Source organism: Falco naumanni, chromosome 1 (assembly GCF_017639655.2).
Source record: "Falco naumanni isolate bFalNau1 chromosome 1, bFalNau1.pat, whole genome shotgun sequence".
NCBI lineage: Eukaryota > Metazoa > Chordata > Aves > Falconiformes > Falconidae > Falco > Falco naumanni.
The window spans coordinates 7997468-8015305 of record NC_054054.1 but is presented as its reverse complement, the minus strand read 5'-3'; the positions used below and the strand labels follow the sequence as shown (position 1 = coordinate 8015305).

The 17838-nt window shown below is 37.7% G+C and overlaps 1 protein-coding gene across 5 annotated transcripts in view; it reads left to right on the top strand.

Annotated features, from left to right (window-relative positions):
- The first annotated feature begins 3 nt into the window (after positions 1-3).
- SCLT1 (sodium channel and clathrin linker 1) overlaps positions 4-17838 on the top strand; it is a 43509-nt gene continuing 25674 nt past the window's right edge. For 2 of the 5 annotated variants that reach the window (XM_040615987.1, XM_040616329.1), the window contains exons 1-9: positions 5-383; positions 3471-3538; positions 4236-4288; positions 5164-5233; positions 6292-6347; positions 6709-6841; positions 7651-7773; positions 10892-10957; positions 13559-13629. In XM_040615987.1, the coding sequence (XP_040471921.1) occupies positions 350-383; positions 3471-3538; positions 4236-4288; positions 5164-5233; positions 6292-6347; positions 6709-6841; positions 7651-7773; positions 10892-10957; positions 13559-13629 (674 nt within the window). In that variant the 5' untranslated portion in view covers positions 5-349. Of the gene's footprint in view, positions 384-671; positions 981-3470; positions 3539-4235; positions 4289-5163; positions 5234-6291; positions 6348-6708; positions 6842-7650; positions 7774-10891; positions 10958-13558; positions 13630-17838 lie in introns of those variants that run through there. The other 3 variants (XM_040616074.1, XM_040616161.1, XM_040616252.1) reach the window with 3 other exon arrangements.

Here is a 17838-nt window from a genome sequence, read left to right as displayed (position 1 = left end):
GGGTGTCGTTAGTGGGGGCCGCCGCTCGGGCCGCGTCCCTCCCTGTCAGGCGGCGGCAGGGTTACCGCGCCGAGCTGAGGGGAAGGGGAGGGTGCGATTACAGTCCCCACCCAGCCGCGGCTTTACTTAACAGAGGAAGTGGGAGCTGCTGGGTGAGGGGCTCGTGTTCCTGGCATCTGGAAGTTCCCGCCTCCGTCTCGTTCCCGAACGGTCTCGTCTTCCCTCTCCAGGCGGGCCCCGCTGGGCGCCGGGGGCGGTGAGCGGCTGAGATAGGCAGATTTTCCTCGGCTTCTTGTACACTTTCCTTGAGGGGGAACTCGCGGCGGTGGTGAAGCTCTTCGCTAGAAATATGGCCACGGAGCCCGGCGGTGGGGGAGAGCCAGGTGAGGGCTGTGCTGGGTCGGCTCCCTGGGCTGCCCGCCCGCCGCCGGTGCTGGCCCGGCGCCGTCTGAGGGACGGGGCTGAGGAGCCCGGGCCTGGGTGCTCCTCTCGGGGCTGGGGCGGGTTTGGACTGAGGGTAGAAACCCTTTAGCTTACGGTTGTAGCGATTAAGATTTTTTTTCGGCGGCTGTTGCAGTGTTTGGTATAGTAACGGCATCAAAACTATTTTTTAGTTAACTGAAACCTGATAATTAAAAGCTGCTAATGAGGGTAATGGCCAGAAACATCGGTATTTCTTTGTGACAGTGGTTCTTCTCTGATTACAGATGCTGCTGTATTTCCTATGTTCTGCTTAGACCTGAAAGGCAGAAAAAGCCTGTTGCTCATGAAATCTGCTTTACAGACTAAAATCAATATTTCTATTTATGTGCTATTTTTTACAATTTTGATAATTTCAGTGTAAGCCTAATACGACTGAATCAGAGTACACTTTAATTACTTAGATGCAAAATGCTGGCAAAAATTGCTTCTGCACAGTTTGTATTCCTATAAATAGGGAATGGGTTGATGTGTTGGCGCAAGAACTGTGCCTGGCACTGGTAAGTGTGGGAAAACTTGATAGCACAGCAGGAAGTAGGGCACAATCACAGTGCATCAAGTGCTATGGCAAAATATCAATCGAGACAAAGTTTTGTATGATAGCTTTGGGTGGCCAAAGACGAAAGACCAGCTCTTGGTTCCAAGGACCTTAGTAGCTGAAAAGCCTGTGTCTGAGCCAACAGAGGCAATGTGGTTTCAAAAGCCCCTGTCTTTATTGAGCTTTGCATGAGTGTCTGTTATACTATGATATGAACAAATCATGGATTTTCAAATATTGGTATTTTGCTTTTCTATATGTATTTAATTTGGCTAGGTGTGGCTTCTTACTTTATACAATCTTTAGGCTCTAAATAGAGGTCGGACTAAACTAACTGTGAAGTGATAAGAGTTGCCTTTTCTATCAACGAGTTGAATTCTCTCTTTAAAAAACTGCATACATGCATACATTTTGAAAGGGGCCAGGTGACAAATTTGAAGTCGGCTTGCATGCCAGCTGAGACTTATTTGAGGCCTGCTCTGTCTGATACATTGATTGATGTTTCTCTTGCATCATGAGTGTGAAATTGAAATTCTGAAATGCTGTATGTGTTATACACATAAAAGGAGATTCTTTAAGCACTATTATATTTAATGTAGTAGAATAAATATTTGAGTTAAATATGTAGCTGTTTAAGAAGGTTCTCAGAATGAAATACTTGTCCCTGGCACTGATCGGTTGAGTTTTACCTAAATGCATTTTGAAGTATCGGCAGCGAGTCCTACAAATAATAAATCCATTCTATTGCATATTTTTGTGATAAGCTACTAAATATTTAGAACTTTTGTCAGAATGTGTTTAATTCCACCATTACCATTGAATGTACCATTGAAGATGAGTACATCTGTAAGGGGTGTTTAAGATTGTCCCCTTTTGCACCTATGGCCTTTCATGTTTGTAGACTGCTTTGGCTGGTGAGGGCAGATACTTTCTCCTTCCTGTTCCTTGGCATCCTTTTACTATTACCTCCTTTCTATCCCCTCTTTTTCCTGTATCCTGCTTTAGAATATTAGAACCAGGAAAAGAACCATGGGATGTATATCTAGAAAAATAAACAAGAAGCTGTTTTAAATCAAAATGTATGCATTACCTTCTTATATTCTTGTTACTTTTTCTTTCTCTTCGCCCATTCCAGTTACAAAGGTGTCACTCAGATTCTTATAAAATAAAATAGAGTATTTCAGTTGGAAGGGACCTACAATGACCAACCAGTCCAACTGCCTGACCAGTTGAGGGCTGACCAAAGGGTCAAGTATGTTAAGGGCATTGTCTGTATGTCTTTTAAGCAGTGACAAGCCTGGGGCATTGACCATGTCTCTACGAAGCCTGTTCCAGTGTTTGACCACCCTCTCATTAAAAAAAACCGCATCCTTATGGCCAATCTAAACCTCCAGTGGTGTAGCTTTGAACCATTCCTATGTGTCCTATCGCTGATACCAGGGAGAAGAGATCAGCCCCTCACTCTCCCATTCCCCTCCTCGGGAAGCTGCAGAGAGCAATGAGGTCGCACCTCAGCTGCCTCCTCTCCAAACTAGAAATTCCCAGAGTCCTCAGCCACTCCTCCTAGGACATGCCTCTCAGCCCTGTCACCAGCTTTGTTGCCCTCCTCTGGATGCATTCAAGGACTTTGACATCTTTCTTAAACTGCAGGGCCCAGAGCTGCACACAGTGCTTGAGGTGAGGCTGCGCTGACACTGAATACAGCAGGGTCATCGCCTCTTTTGACTGGCGGGTTACGCTCTGTTTTTGTTAGATCAAAACCACTCCATGAACAAGTGGAAAGAGTGGTTATTTCTCCCTTCCAACCTTGTGCTGCTGCTTTTGTTTGTAATACAAGTAGTCTCTGAAATTCCAATAGGCAAAGTTAGATAGAGTGATGCCTTAGTTGATGTTCCCAGCTCAGCAGTGTGAAATCTCATTATCCTTTGCTTTTTTTCAGAAAAAGCAGATACTGACAGACTGCATTTTTTCTTTCTTGTTTGGGTTTCTTCTGAATATACTTGAGTGCTCAGATCCATCTATCAGTGAACCTCTCTTGACCTAAGTTTGTTGAAAATGTATTGAGAACTGTAGGTTTGAGTTCCTAATAACAGATTAATTGTCAAACATCCAGCTGACTGAATTGGACACGCAATGTGATTTGGTGCACTTAAACCTTGCAAATCATTAAGATGTGTGTTTGTGGGTTTTCTAGGCAGAAACTTCATTTTAGATTTTTATTTTTTAAAAAAAGAGACATATGAAAGACATGGAATTCATTATTATTGCACAGACTTTGTAGGCTTTTTCAATTCCTAATTTCATTAAAATTGTGCTAAATAGAAGAATTTTATGAAGTGCATTGTGTACCTCCAAAGCACAACATGATTAAACGTATTTCTGACTGCTAGTCAGGTTTATGTAAATAATGGCCTGTGTCATAACTGTGATTCTCAAACTTTGTATTTTTCAGATCAGAGGCCAAATATGACACATGGACAGCATGAAACAGATGAGATTTCGAGAGCTACTGCTGAGCAGGTAGGTGAACTCATGGATGGATGTAGTAACAAATTTTGGAACAAATGTCTTTGCATACATAGAGTACAGCCAGCTTCAGTGTGGCCTGGCCTTGCTTTGCGTCCTTCACACAACTCTTGAATTGCATAATGTTTTTCCAAGGAGCAACAGCAGAATGAAATTGTCATAATGGTGAATTGTGGTATTTTTGGTACACCTTCAAAAGCTTATCATGTGCAGGGGAACACATCCCTGAAAGAATACTAGATTTCTTCTACTTTATTATCCTTTTTCACTTTTTTAGACTAATCTTGCTCTAAGAGATTGGTCTTGTGTTCACATAACTTTTTGTGGCGGGTACCATAAGCCTGTCTGAAAGTCTTTGCAGAAGCTAGGGCATTGGTACTTCCTTGATGCTGAGATGTACTGAAATGAGCTTAGCACTTAGACAAACTTATGATTGTTCTATTAAGATTGAGATGATTCCCCATTGGATGCAATTATGGTTTATATCAGAGCATCTCGGGGGGGGGGGGGGGGGGGGGGTAGATAGTTTTTTTTTTAAATTGGGCCAGCACTCGAGGGTTTTTGAATGTGAATCTGAAAGTGATCATGTGGGATGTTGTGTGTGATTACAGAACAGACAGAACAACAGGTAATGATCTAAAACTATATGCATTCACATGCAAATACTAATATGTAAAGTATACCATTACAGAAAAAGACTGCTGGTGGTGACGGTATATCAGGATCCAGGATGATGGACCGAAGGTAACTGATTCCAAGTGATAAGTAGAAATACTACAAATTATCTGAAACAAATCATCTTGCACTTTTTGAAGTGTGAATATCCAGGTAAACCTGGTCCTATGTACACGTGCTTACAGCTCTGAGAACTTGCAAGTAGAGGAATGGAGTCTCTAAAAGTGTTCCTGTAGCAGTTGGTTTTAGATACTATTCTGTTTATTCAGTGAATTACATACATGACTCTTCTTCCTCAATCTGTAAAATAAAGGATGAGAGATGAATGGAGGAATTATCTGGTGTAAATTTTAAGGTAATAAAAGTGCAGGTAAGATTGCAGTGATACAGGTAACACAGGTAACAACTGTCTGTTGAGGTCAGGTGATGTTTTTAAAATCACTTATTTGACAATCTGTAACTGGCAGTTGCCTATTAATAAATTGTTTAATAATCTTTGTCACTCCCTGTTATGAAAATAACCTATATTTTCTTGTTAGCTTTTAAGGCATTGTCACTCTAGACTAATATAGGACTTTCAGAGAATTACTATCAATTACAAAAATACTAGGAAGGAAAAAGTATATAATTAGAAATACATTATTTTATATTGTCTTACAGGCCAGTTTACAAATAAGCATTCATATATAGAATCCCAAACGATTAAAGACTCGACTTCTCACTGTTTTCACATACAGCAGTCATGTCTCATGTTCTAGTCCTGTTAAACAGGAAATCTACTGTTAGTGACTGTACTTTAGTAATTGGATTTATTCATTTAATTCTGATGAATGTCAATCTCTGAAAGAAACAGTCATTCTGTTCTCCAGATAAGAATTTTTTAATTATCAGAACAATCTTTCAGCATTTACAAAACTTTTTCTAAGCCTGTTTTTCAACTTTAGCTTATCAACTCTAATCACAGAGTATGATAAACACTTGGAAGAAATGAGGGAACAGCTGCAGCTTTATCAGGTATGGATGTTTCTAACATTTCAAGACTATATTCTTAGTATTTTATAGTATTGATATCTAGGCCATTAGTTTTCTCAATAAAGGAAAGTGTGCCTGCGTCATGCTTCACAAACTTGCAGGACTGCAGTCTGCCTCAAGTGGATGAATGGAGAGCTTTCTATGACCAGATTGGGAGATTGTCCAATTTGCATGGAGTACTGTGAGTCTGGAATAGTTTTGTGAAATGAAACACGCATGGTTTATTTCTCTAGGTGTTCTGATATGGTTGCAGGTATTTTCCTAGGTGACAATCAGGTGAGGCAGCTGTTTCCCTCTTTCCTCACAGCTCTGATCTTGGCTATGCAGTCCAGCTCACTCCTGTAGGTGCAGATAGCCACAGCGTTTTTCATTCTCAATAATTCTTCAGAATCAAATAAGTCTTTAAATGTGTTTTTTCATGCAGGTGGAGGGGGACTGTTCTCCTTTAAATCGCAGAAAAATGAAACCCGTTAGTGCTTCATATGATCATTAAACCTCAAACTTACATGTTTAATAATAAAAACCTGTGGCATACAGAAAGCAATTTTTACTTGTGATTTACATGCAAATGTTGTACTCTAGTCTTGGTTTGGTGCACGTGATTTGTTTGATCTGTCCCTCATAAAGATTTGGCAAATGCAGTTTTCCAGCTTGGCCAATTTCAGAAGGCAATAGAAGCACTATGGTTTTGTTGCACTGGTTGGTTAACAAACCAGTCTGTCTGACTCATGTAACTGAAGCTTCTCCTCGACTAATTCCTAAACTATTTTCTCAAATGCTTACTGCATAAAAGATGAGTTAACACTGTATCCCTATAATAACTTAATTAAGAATCAATCTGTAAGAGCAATATGAATTCCGAAAAGTTTAATGCTCATAATAACTTCTGAATGCTGAGGTATAACAGGACTTTAATTTAGTGTATTATGCTGCGTTAAATTGTCCATATTTTACAGTATCAGTCAGAATTAAAAGATGAAAGAATTACCAAAGCTTGTGTCGCTTCAATGAGTGCTTACTCTTGCATGTTTTTGTGTTAGGTACAAATGAGTGATATGAGGCTAAAATTTGAACAAGTCACCAAGGAAAATGAAAGGTAAATAATTACACTGCCCTGTCACTGCTGTTTTTCTTTATTTCTAAACCTTGAAAAGCTTTTTTTCTGGGCCCTTGAAATCTTTTCTATCTACTTAATAGTTGAAGATTTCATAGTCACGAGCTTAATGTTAGTCTTTAAGTGTAGTATAGATTACAGTGCCAGCTTTAGATTTAACCATATCTCTAAAGGACCTAGATATTAAACTATTTCAAACTCTTGCATTTATACAATATAACTTAATAGATTTAAATACGAATTCAAAGTAAATAGTATGTACAGATTGAAGGTATGGTATACTTCAGTTTTTTAAAAATATCCCTGTTTAATACTTTGCTCAACTTAATCCTTTGAATGTCAGGCTGCATGCAGAGTTGAAAGATGCTTTTGAGAAGCAACTGGAGGCTCTTCCTTTCATGCCTCTGGGAACTGATATTCCTGCAGATGAACGCATAGTGAGAAACCTTCAAGAGCAACTACAACTTACGAATCAAGTATGTGAGATGCAACATTTTTACTGTTTTATTTCTGTTGCTGTGCCTTGTTAGATTAAGGGAAGCTGTTTTATTTCTTCATTCAGAATGCATTTGTTCAGAGTTCCTCGAGACTATTTTGAGTCCCTCTTGACTTTCTGTAGCTAAAGAAACACATACTTTCAACTTAAAGACCTGAAGGTACTTCTTTCCTAGGTTCATGTAAGGAGGTTTTAATATTATTTTGTGCCTGTAATTTTTCCTAGTTGACTTGATATTTATGTTGAATTCCTGACCAGGAAATCAATGCAATACTTTGTTCAATTAAAGTTTCTGTAGTAGCTTGTTTTATTAATCAAAAACGTTGTAATGTGATATGAGGAAGCAAGTATATGTGTGGTATAGAAAATAATATTTAAATCTGAAAAGATAAGCAGATTTGGTTGAGCATATTACAATGATGTATCAATCCTATTGTATATGATTAAGCTGATGTTAGTGACAGCTGAATTTTCGTGTTTGAATATTACATACACTGTAGGCCCACAGTAAATAACTGTAAAAGTTTGAGCTGTAAAAAAAAAAAAAAAAAAAAAAAAACTGGAAAACTTCAAGTTCACTTGTAGGTGGAATTTGGAACTTCTAAGCATCTCTTTTTCTGCATCTGAATTTGTAGTTTTGTCTGTGTGGTTGTAATGTGTGCAGAGAAAAGTAAAGAAAATGGTGTTTCTTCAAAATAAAAGTTAAGACCTCTCTTTTTAGAGAACGAGAGGTGAAGGTACATGTGCTATGATAAACTGTTTTACACAAGCTTTTATGCTGTTTCTTAGGAAAAAGAACAAGCGATAGAGCTCTGGCAGACTGTATTACAAGAGCATGATCGACTCCAGCAGCAGTACCAGGAACGCATGACTGAAACGCAGATTCATGTGGCAGAAAGGCAAAAACAGAAAGTAATTTTTGTTTATGTTTCTGTTAATATAGAAAGACATTCCAAAATTATAGAGATGAGATTCTGAGTCTGTGTGTAGTGAAACTGAAGTTGGGGGGGGTTCTACCAGTGCTGTTAATTACTTTCCATAGTAGTTATCTAAGGTTGAGTAGTCAGGTGTGGTCACTGATTCATCAGATAAATGCACTGTTATAATTAGAAAAGTTTAAAATATATGGACAGGAACCTGAGGAATGCACTGAATTTGAGTCATCTTAGTGCAATACATATGTATGTGTGTACAACACACATATATAAATAAATGCGTTTGAATTGCATGGTTGGAAATCTTAAGTAGATTTAAGTCTGAAAAAGCTGCTAGAGATTTCTGAATTATAAAGTGGAAGTCTTTCTTGTTTTGTCTTATGTTTTGAATCCTGAATTTTGTGTGTAAGATCACAGTGGGATAGTGGGAAAAGTACTCTCCATTTCCTGTTGTAGTTCAGTATAGAGGCATGTATAAACAGATGAAAAGTTCACCAGTGTTCTTCTAATGCTAGTTTGCCTGTTTCTCTTCTGCTGTTTCTGGGGAAGGTCCTTCAGGAAGTCCTAGTTCAGAAAAGCTCTTTGGCTCTGTTGAGCTATATAACGATGCTCAGTGTGTGAAGAACTAATAGAAACTTCATGACTGTGTGCACCTCACTACAGATACTTCTAAGTCCATAAAGATATGTGATGAATTATTTAACACTTCCATTTTCAAGTACACTAGACCTGTGGGCACAGTTAGAGGTCTCGTAGAACAGAATTTTATTTACTGATTTTTGCTCTTTTGTGGTATGAAGTCCACCTCAGCAGTATGCTCTCTTCCAAGAAACAAAAGTATCTGTACAGCTCTTTTGCTCTGTCAAATTTCATAACTATTTCAAGTTATAGTTATGAAGGCTCTTATATATGTGTAATTCCAGCTTTTTACTTGTGTTCCTTCTGTTTGACAATGTAACACAAGAAATAATTGTTACTGGTGATATACACGTAGTAGAACATACAGAATCATTGGTATCTGTTGGAGGGTTTAGGGTGTCATGAAAGGGTGGTTTCAGTTAAGTCACTTAAAGAATCACCATCAAATATATAAACAAAACAGTTTTAATAGGAATTTGTTGGAGTGCAGTTTCCAAAGTTCAATGGCAAGGTTCACTATTACTTACTACATGGGTAAGTTACACACAGAAGCATCAAATTAAAATTAAGCTGGAATGATTTACACAGAGATTAAAGACATAAAAGGGTAAGGGAGACCTTCCCATTGAGTCATAAGGTTGAGAGTGGACCCCCTTGCTTTATTAAAATAGTTTATAGAGTTGGGGCATGGCTAGATCCAACCTTAGTGTGGGACTTGGTCAGCAGTTTAGGTCTAAAGGATATAAGGAATATTCACAGTTTAAGGCTGATCATAGGATTTAGGTGGCACATAATCGTAGACTATCATTTACAAGGTGAAACAAATAGGATTTACTTATTAAAGTGGCTCAACTATAGATTAAAAATAGTAATACTTACTATGAAGTTACTAAATCAATTCACACATCCAGGAATAGAAGTAGTTCCTCTCAAGCTCAGTGAAATACTCAAATCAAATGCCTTTGCATTTCTCAATGGGCAGAGGGTTGAGCCTCAATGCAGGAAAATCAGCCCAGGCAGTGTCATCAGCTTTTGGCGGTGGTCCCCCTAGTACCACAGACTTGGAGTTTGTGAGCTCCGAGAGGTGTCCTACTCGGAGGGGAGGTGATTTCACAGCCCATTTCAGTCCAAGAGGGCCTCACTTAGAACCACTGATTATAGGTTCTGAGATGATTGGCTTTAGTCATTGGTAATTTTTTTGTCCTGGCTGTGATCAGAGTCAGTAACAAATAGAACTTTTCCAAAATTCCATTGACAGTGGTACCGTACCACTTGGGAGTCATAATAAAGAGTGTTCCTAGGCTTTTTAGGGATGTTGTGGTCTAGATAAGGAATGCTCCAAGGCTAGCAGGTGGTGGTGTTGCTCAAGTAAGGGTTGTTTCTGGTACAGCCAGTGCAGTTTCCCACCTCAGCTCTGCAAGAGTTGCTAGTACAGTCAAGGGAGGCTTAACCACCCAACTCATTACACTGAGGCTAGGGCCTAACAGGGATTCCTGAGACTGTAAAGTAGCTCAGGGAAGCAGGTGAGATGCACTGCCACAGAGCGCTGTCAGATTCCACTTGTCGTTGTTACCTAAATTCTTGGTGGTTTTTAATGCCACTGTAACAAGAATGAGGTTGAGCTGCCTTTTAAGCTTAAATGCTACTGGTCTCCCACAGAAAATGGCTTCTCAGTTAAACTCTTGTATTTTAGGTTTTGCTTTTAATGGAGGAGCAGAAAATAGCTATAGGAGGTAAATAGAGCTAGGTAAGGTCAACTAGAATTAGAATTGACAGGATGCAAAGATGAGAGAGGATATCGTTGTAAGGGTTGAACATAGTAAATAAGGGAGTTGTTAGAGTAGGTTTTTGGCGTATGCTTGGCCTTGAGACTGTCAGATAAACACAGTGCAATTAGTAGATATTCCAGCCTAGGGACTTTAGTCTTCTCTGTGCTCTAAAGACACTTGGCATGCTGCAGATGATTTCTCTGTGTTATGCTAGTTTTCCTAGGGTGACAAAGTTCATGTTCAGGGACTCAAGAGTTTAATCAAACAATTATTTGTATGGGCACAAGACATCCTGTGTGGCAAAGTGCAAATTAAATGTGTCCATACAGGCATTTTCTTGAGGGGTACGCATCTGCTGCTGTGCTTAATAGTAGCATCATAGTCTGTGTCACTCTTTAAAGGCAATACTTATGTATGCTTTCATACTTTGATAGTAAGTGTGTATGAGTTTTGGAAGGAGGCAATTTGTAAAGTGAAATTCAGATACATATTTCAGTAGTAAATCTCATCTTCCAGATTGCTAGGTCAACAGCTAATAGCAATCTAATCAAAATCTACAAAAGCATGCTGTATTTCCTGCAATGTGTATAATTTTTTAAAAAAATGTTTCGTTGACTATGAAACTCTCTAATTATACACTCTTTATGATTACAATGATTATAAGAAGCTCTGAATTCTCTTTTTTAGGATCAACTGACTGGCTTTCAACAGTTGACTCGGCAACTTCATATAGCCAATGAGAAAATAGAGTTGGTAAGTAAAACTTTCTGAACAGTGACCTAGTAAACTTTTTTTTTCTTCTGCTAGAGTCTCAAAGTATGAAAGAAAAGCAAAAAGTCCTTTATACATACCTTTATACATTCTTGAAAAAAATTGTGCCACTCAGATTGGCAAACTTCTCTAGGGACCAGTGAAGAAAAAAGTACTAATAGCTTTCTTTCCTGAACTGCAAACACCAGGTCAGAGTGGTTTGGAGTTCATATTGTGTGAGCTCTGTCTTCTAGAAGTCAGCGGTAAGCTTACACTCAGAATTTTAGTATGTGGTGAGTGTACTTGAGTCACACACTTAAAACCATCTTCACAAAAGAAAAACTTTCTTAAATGATGACCTCTTATGTAGGCTAACTGCCACACATTTATCAATTCGTAGTTTGGCACTGCTGGCTGCTTTGTCATTGAATTTTTCAAGGTTTTTTCTGAGCTCTAATAATCTGCTAGTGTTTCATTCATATCCATAGGTTATAAGACTTTTTATTAGTCTTTAAGCTTTAGCCTAGGACATCCAGGATTGACAAACAGTTTTAATATCATACAAAAGTCAAGGTGGAGTTTCTGGCTGAGCAGCTGCTTCTCTGAAAGACATGATTCCTGTGTGATCTTTTAAATTTTTTTTTTATTTGTTTGTTGGATGCTAGCAGTGCAGAAAGACTCCTAACCTACTCTAGACAGTCCCCTTTTTTCTGTCCTCATCACTGGAACTTTTTTCCTCACATCTGACCTCCTGTTAAAATATAAGCCTGTTTATTTTGTGTGAAATGTAGATATGAAGGAAACATTCCTACTTTCTGTCACAGTGCCTCTGTTACTGGAAACTTTTATATTGCTATCTTTTCCCTTTTCCTGCTCTTTCTGTTCTGCTCAAAGCAAGTTAAGTCTTCACATGTTCTTTGACAATGTTTTTAAGATGTGTAATCATTCTTCTTGCTCACCTTCAAATTATTTTCAATTGTGCTATCATTCTTGAACTGTGGTGCTGGTAACAGCATAGATACTCCAATTGAGCCCTTACCAGTGCTGAGTAGTAGTATATTGCATATTACTACAGAATTGTGTCTTGCAAGCAGTTGTCCTGTTTACAAGCTATTTAGTTAATATTAATAAAAGCAAAATAATGCACTGAGTACAGGTAGTCGGTGATGGTCTCAAGATTAACTGTTCTCTAAGGACAGATACTTTAGAGTTAGTGGAGGGTTTCTGTCTGAAAAGTCTTGAGCACATACAATGATGAGCTTTTAAAGCAGTTTTGGTGAGGATTTGGCTCTGTTTGATCTGCCGTTACAAGCAAATCAGTAGTAGGTACCTTAAAACAAACAGAATCACTGAATGCCTAAAAGCATAAAAGTGGAAAGAAATGGTGTGAAGAGGAGACAGTAAAGTGTGTGAACTCTTTGAAAGAGATGAATCGGATGATGTCAAGATAGAGGTAATTATTTGTTTGCATTATCCAAAAAATGTTTGGCAAGGTCTGTTAACAATGGCATAAAGTTATGGGCTAAAAAAGCATTGCCTTTTCTTGAACTAATAAACTGAAAAATAGGAAGTTAAGAGGCAGAATAATTAGTCAAGATTTTTAATTGTGGCAAAACAGCTGTGCTTCCTAGGTGTGCTCAGGTTAGAGTTGTTCAGCATATTTATAAATGTTCTGGAAATGAGATTCAGTACTGAGGCAACAGTGTTAACTACTTAAGTTAAACTATTTAAGGTAGTGAAAACTGAAGTAAATGGCAGAAATTTGTAGAAAGATCTGATTATGTTGAGTATCTGAGTGAATTTTACTTGACATTTCATTGGTATTAATAAAATCATGCACGTGGGCAAGAGGGAGCTTTTGCTTTTGGTACTCTGTGATGGTCTTGAAATTAACTTGCCACTCAGAATAAGTATTTTAGAAGTAGCAAGTGTCTAAAACAATCCTTTAGCAGCAATCAAAAAAGCAAGAAGAATGTTGGCAATTACTGGGGGTAGAGGTGGGTAAGGAATATATTGTGCATAAATCGATAGTACAGTAGCATCTTGAATGCTGCTTGCAGTTGTGGTCATCTCTACTATTTCAATGTAAGGTATATGTAAGATCTAGAAAAGACTAGTAGGGTGACAAAAATATAAAATGATTCTGAAAGGAGAAGACAGTTGAAGGAGAAAGCCATAGTGCTGGAGGTGTCAGTAAAAATGGAGGAGCAATCACTCCATTTTTTCTTAGATTTAAACAAACTAATTCTTTCCAGCAGTATGTGGTCTACTGTGGTATTCACTGTCACAAGGTATTCTAGATACCTAAACTACATGGAAATGCAGATGGTAGATCTGAGATTTACAGTTCTCATCTCAGGAAGTTCTTATACTACCAAAATATGGGGAAAGAGGGGGATAATTAGGTAACATCACTATGCACTTGCCTTTGTAAAATTCTCTACATAAACCTTGGCACTTGGGAGACCAGGCACAATGCTAAATAGACCTTATTAGCTAATGTATGATATTATATTCTGTAGAAATGCCCAATAACACTTTTGAATCTGTAATATTTTCAATAAAATAATGAACATGTTCCTAAAAAATCTCCTTATTTTGCAGAGCAATCAACAGTTTCTGAAAACTGTAACAGAACAGAACGTGGAACTAGAACAGCTACGAAAACAACTGAGGTATAAACCAGGCAATTTAAAAAAATTATTAAATTTCTTTTCTATAGCTGTTTTGAACCTGCTGCTGTATCATGGGCCTTGTTTGTCCTGGAAACTGACTTGATAGTGGTAGTTATGATGGTTTCAGTAAATTAAGTTTGTTAGAAGTGTGTGCATCATAAGTGCTAGGGTAGCATATTTCCATTTAGTTTTATTTGGTTCAGCTGTTTCCTGAAATAGTCAACATTTGCCCTTTAATTTAAAAGAAACAAAGTGTTGGTATCACAGCAAGATTGACTCTGAAGATAGATTTCCATTAGAATACATTAGTTTGCTCAAAATCCAGTTACATAATAACTCATTAGAAAACTTCCATTCACTGTTTCTCAATAAAAAGCTCTAAACCATAGGCTTTTTGAAAGTTAGAGGTCAGGGAAGTGTTAATTATATTCCTGAAGTATATCAAGGAAAATGAGAAAAATACCTGCAACACAACTTCATATTATTTGTATTTACAGCCAAAGTCTGTTCAATGCCAGTTTACTGATCTGTTAACTCTTTTAATTAGTGATGGCTGAGGTCAAACTAAAATTTCATTTCAGTAAACGGTGAATTTGTGAAGTGACAATAAAAAGGAAATGATTATCAATCAGTGACTTTTTCTTTGTATAACATTTCCTGGAGCTTTAAATAAACTTTTTAAAATAAACTTTCAAGTTTAATAAGCTTAAAATTTGTGATGTACTCTAAATTGTGGTTTCATTATTAAATTTTCCTTTGATTTTTAGTTACTGTAATTTCCTTTGATACCGTGATCAAAATATTTAATATGAACTGCTATGTTAATACCTTTTGATTTTCAAGAACATCACCCCAACAGTGGTAAAACCATTTCCATTTTTATGTAAACAGTTTAAGATGGCCCTGGCTCTGTGTGTTTGCATGCACATGTGTTCATGCACTCAGTTTCATATGCAGCTTTTGCAGGTAACGCTGGTATGTAGAAACCTAGGTGGGCTGAGTGCGTACTGATGCTGATTTTTATCCCTCCAAGAAAGAATGGCTGCATTAGACGTTCCCTCTCCTCTGTCACAGACCCATACAAAATATTACATGAAGAGCCATTGGTAACTGTTTTAATGCAAAGTTTATCACTGTAAAGACCTGGTGTTTCAGATTCCAGCATCTGTGCAGTGACTAGAGTACTAATCGTAGATATTAAAGTTACTGTGTCGCAATACCCATAGTAAAAATATACAGGTTTAGAGTGAATGAACAGATTAATTGGTGTTAAGTATTGGTCATTGTTGAATGTTTGGATACAACCAATTTTAAATTTTTTAATTTTAAATTTTTACATTAAACTTTCTTGCTGTTAGAGCAATAAAAATCAGCTGCTTCTAGTATTAAGCTTTCACCCCCTGCTTGGTACGTCATGGTTTACTTGCTAGAAGAATTTTGTTTTAAGCAATGTTTATTTTTATGTTTCCTTTGTACAATAAATTTAGGAAAAGAACCTGCTTACAAATGCCAAGTCACCTCAATCACCAAAGATGTGGTTTTGAGGCAGACATCTTAGCACCTCACATTTTTATTAGTAAGAATTTTTCCATGGAAAAACTATTTTTCTCAAAATAGTGTGTTTTGGAAGAGGAAAATACTGTGACAAGCAATCAAAGGGCTAAGCTGATATTCAAGTTATTTGCTAAAATAAAGTAATTCCAAACTCAGACATCACTTGGAATTTGGTTGTGCATGCTACTATTTAATTCTTTAAAAAGAAAGAACAACATTTTCATATTGCTGCTTCTTTGGAATTTCTTTCCTTCCAGAAGGTATTAGTACTGAGTTACTGTTTGAGAATGTGCCTCATTCATCTATAAATCTTTGGTCTTGAATTGACATGCTTACATTGATTCATGTAATAAGTATGTATGAAGGCAATTAGCATTAACTGAACCTGTGTTAGATATTCAATAAATGCCATCAACATTCAGTTTATTACTGTATTTGTAACACTCAGTGGATTTGACTTTAAAAAACCCAACCAAACAAAAAACACCCACAAAAAAATCCCCCAAGCAAACAAACAAAAAAACCCTTAAAATCATACAGGTTCTGGTTGAGCAGCCAGTTGAGTGCTTTTGTCAAAATTGCAGATGTCATGGTTTCTTTTTTTTTTTTTTTCTGTCAAAATTGCAGATGTCATTATTTCCTTTGATCTCATCTTTATTTCCTTTTTTACAAGGAAGCTCCTTTTTAGGCTTGATCCTTGGAGTTAAATGCAGTTCTTCAGTGATACTAATGTGATCAAATAATTTAGAATGTGGCATGACAACCAAAATGGTCAGACTCTTTGATTCAGAGCCGTGCCCACACTGAAGGATCTCTGTAACTGTCTGTATGGCACTGGGTGTGGATAGTAGAAAGGAAGTGCATGTTTTCTGCTTAAACTGCTGCTTCATGGAGAAGGTATATTAAGAGGCTGAAATCCCTGGGACTGACTGAAAGCTAGTGGATCATCTTGCTCTGAACTTTTATTCACACACACTCAAATATCTCTGCATGTTTTTGATTAGGTGCTGTTTTTATAAACAGTGAAAGTGTGAGTGAATTTAGACTTCCACCTAAGTATCCACGGGGCTGGAGTAATCCTCTTCTGCTCCGTTCAGAACACTAGATTTCTGATTTTAATATGTTCTATTTTGGGCAAGACTGCTCAACACGTGGTTTAAGTCAATCAAAGCAGAACTGCATGCCATTAATTAATAAATGGACAATCAGTGGCCTATACATTAATGATCAATAGTAATAATATAACAGGTAAATCATGACACTAGGCATTTGCAATATATCACTAAAGAAACATAAATCTTTAAACAGCCTTTTGTAGTTGATGCCGTGAAGTACCGCTCTTGAGCGCTTGCTTGCTCTTACAGAGGTACACACCCCCTCTCTCACAGGAAGCATGGGTTTAGGGTACGTGCACAACGCATGGATACTCCCTTTTTGGGAAGTACATGTTCCCTCATCTACACACCTTTCATGCTGGAGGCGTGGGTGTTCCAGCTTTATGAGTTCTTGTGCCACTCCCTGAAGGCTGCTAGTGGTGCCCTGCTGAGAAGGCAGCCCTTGAGTTCCCATGCGTCCACCTGGTGTGTTGGTCCCTGTGTGTCTCACCTGTGGTGCCACCTGGGTGTAGGCTGTTCCTGGGGTCTGCTGGGGCAGCAGCTCTCTGGCTTGGGAAAAGGTGGTAATGCCAGTGGGGTGTCTCCTGGCATGTTGCAGCTTCGCTGCTGGGCTCTCACTCTAAGGTCCGTCACCCACAATTGCAAGTTTTCATGTTTCCTTTCAAGTTGTTGCTTTTCAGAAGTCTCTGTAGTTGCTTTATCTGACTGGTGTTGATCATGAGCAACCTTTGTCATTGCTGCTCTCCATGTAGCACGTCAGTTTTGGGCAAAGAGGCTCTTGGAGGAATTTCGCATTTCTGATTATGAACACTGATTATGCTCACTTTTTAGATTAGCTAAAAGTCCTTGCAACCCTAAAAACGTTACTATATTGAACTTAAAAAGCTAATGATGGCAGTACATATGCTGTACTATTTATATACTATTACACTAGCTATTAAAGAGTCATAGTCTGTCATGCATAAAGGCAATGTAGTATTTGATGTATTTCTATACGGAATTTAGGTTTAAACAGATTTCATTTATATGCTAGAATTTTTATTAATTAATAGTGCTTTGGTGTTTCAAAGCTCTATTGTATACAGTTAATCGTGTAGTTCACTGTATTATTGCTCTCTTGAATTAACTACTAGCAGCTGCCTCTGGAGAGGGTACGCTTAACAGTCGGTGACTGAATGGTCTTCACCAGTGACATGAACTGTTGAGTTCAGCTGCGAGTATTAAAAATGTGTTAATCTATATGCTAATGAAATATTTTTAAAGATCTGTAGATAAAACATATAAACTAAGAAACTTGGTATTGCTAGAGCATTTCAGAATCTTAAGGCTTTTAAACAGATAACGTGCCGGGATTATGTTAAGGATCTATTGCACAGTGAGAATAAAAGCTGCATCTTTAGAATCAGTGTGTTCCCTGTTAAACACACACTTTTGAATTTTATCTCAATTTGGTCATTAAAATTTACTTTTATGACTTAAGCTGTGCTGAGTTTTATGACCACTTCAGATTTATTTTATTTTTCGCTGCTTATGATGGGTT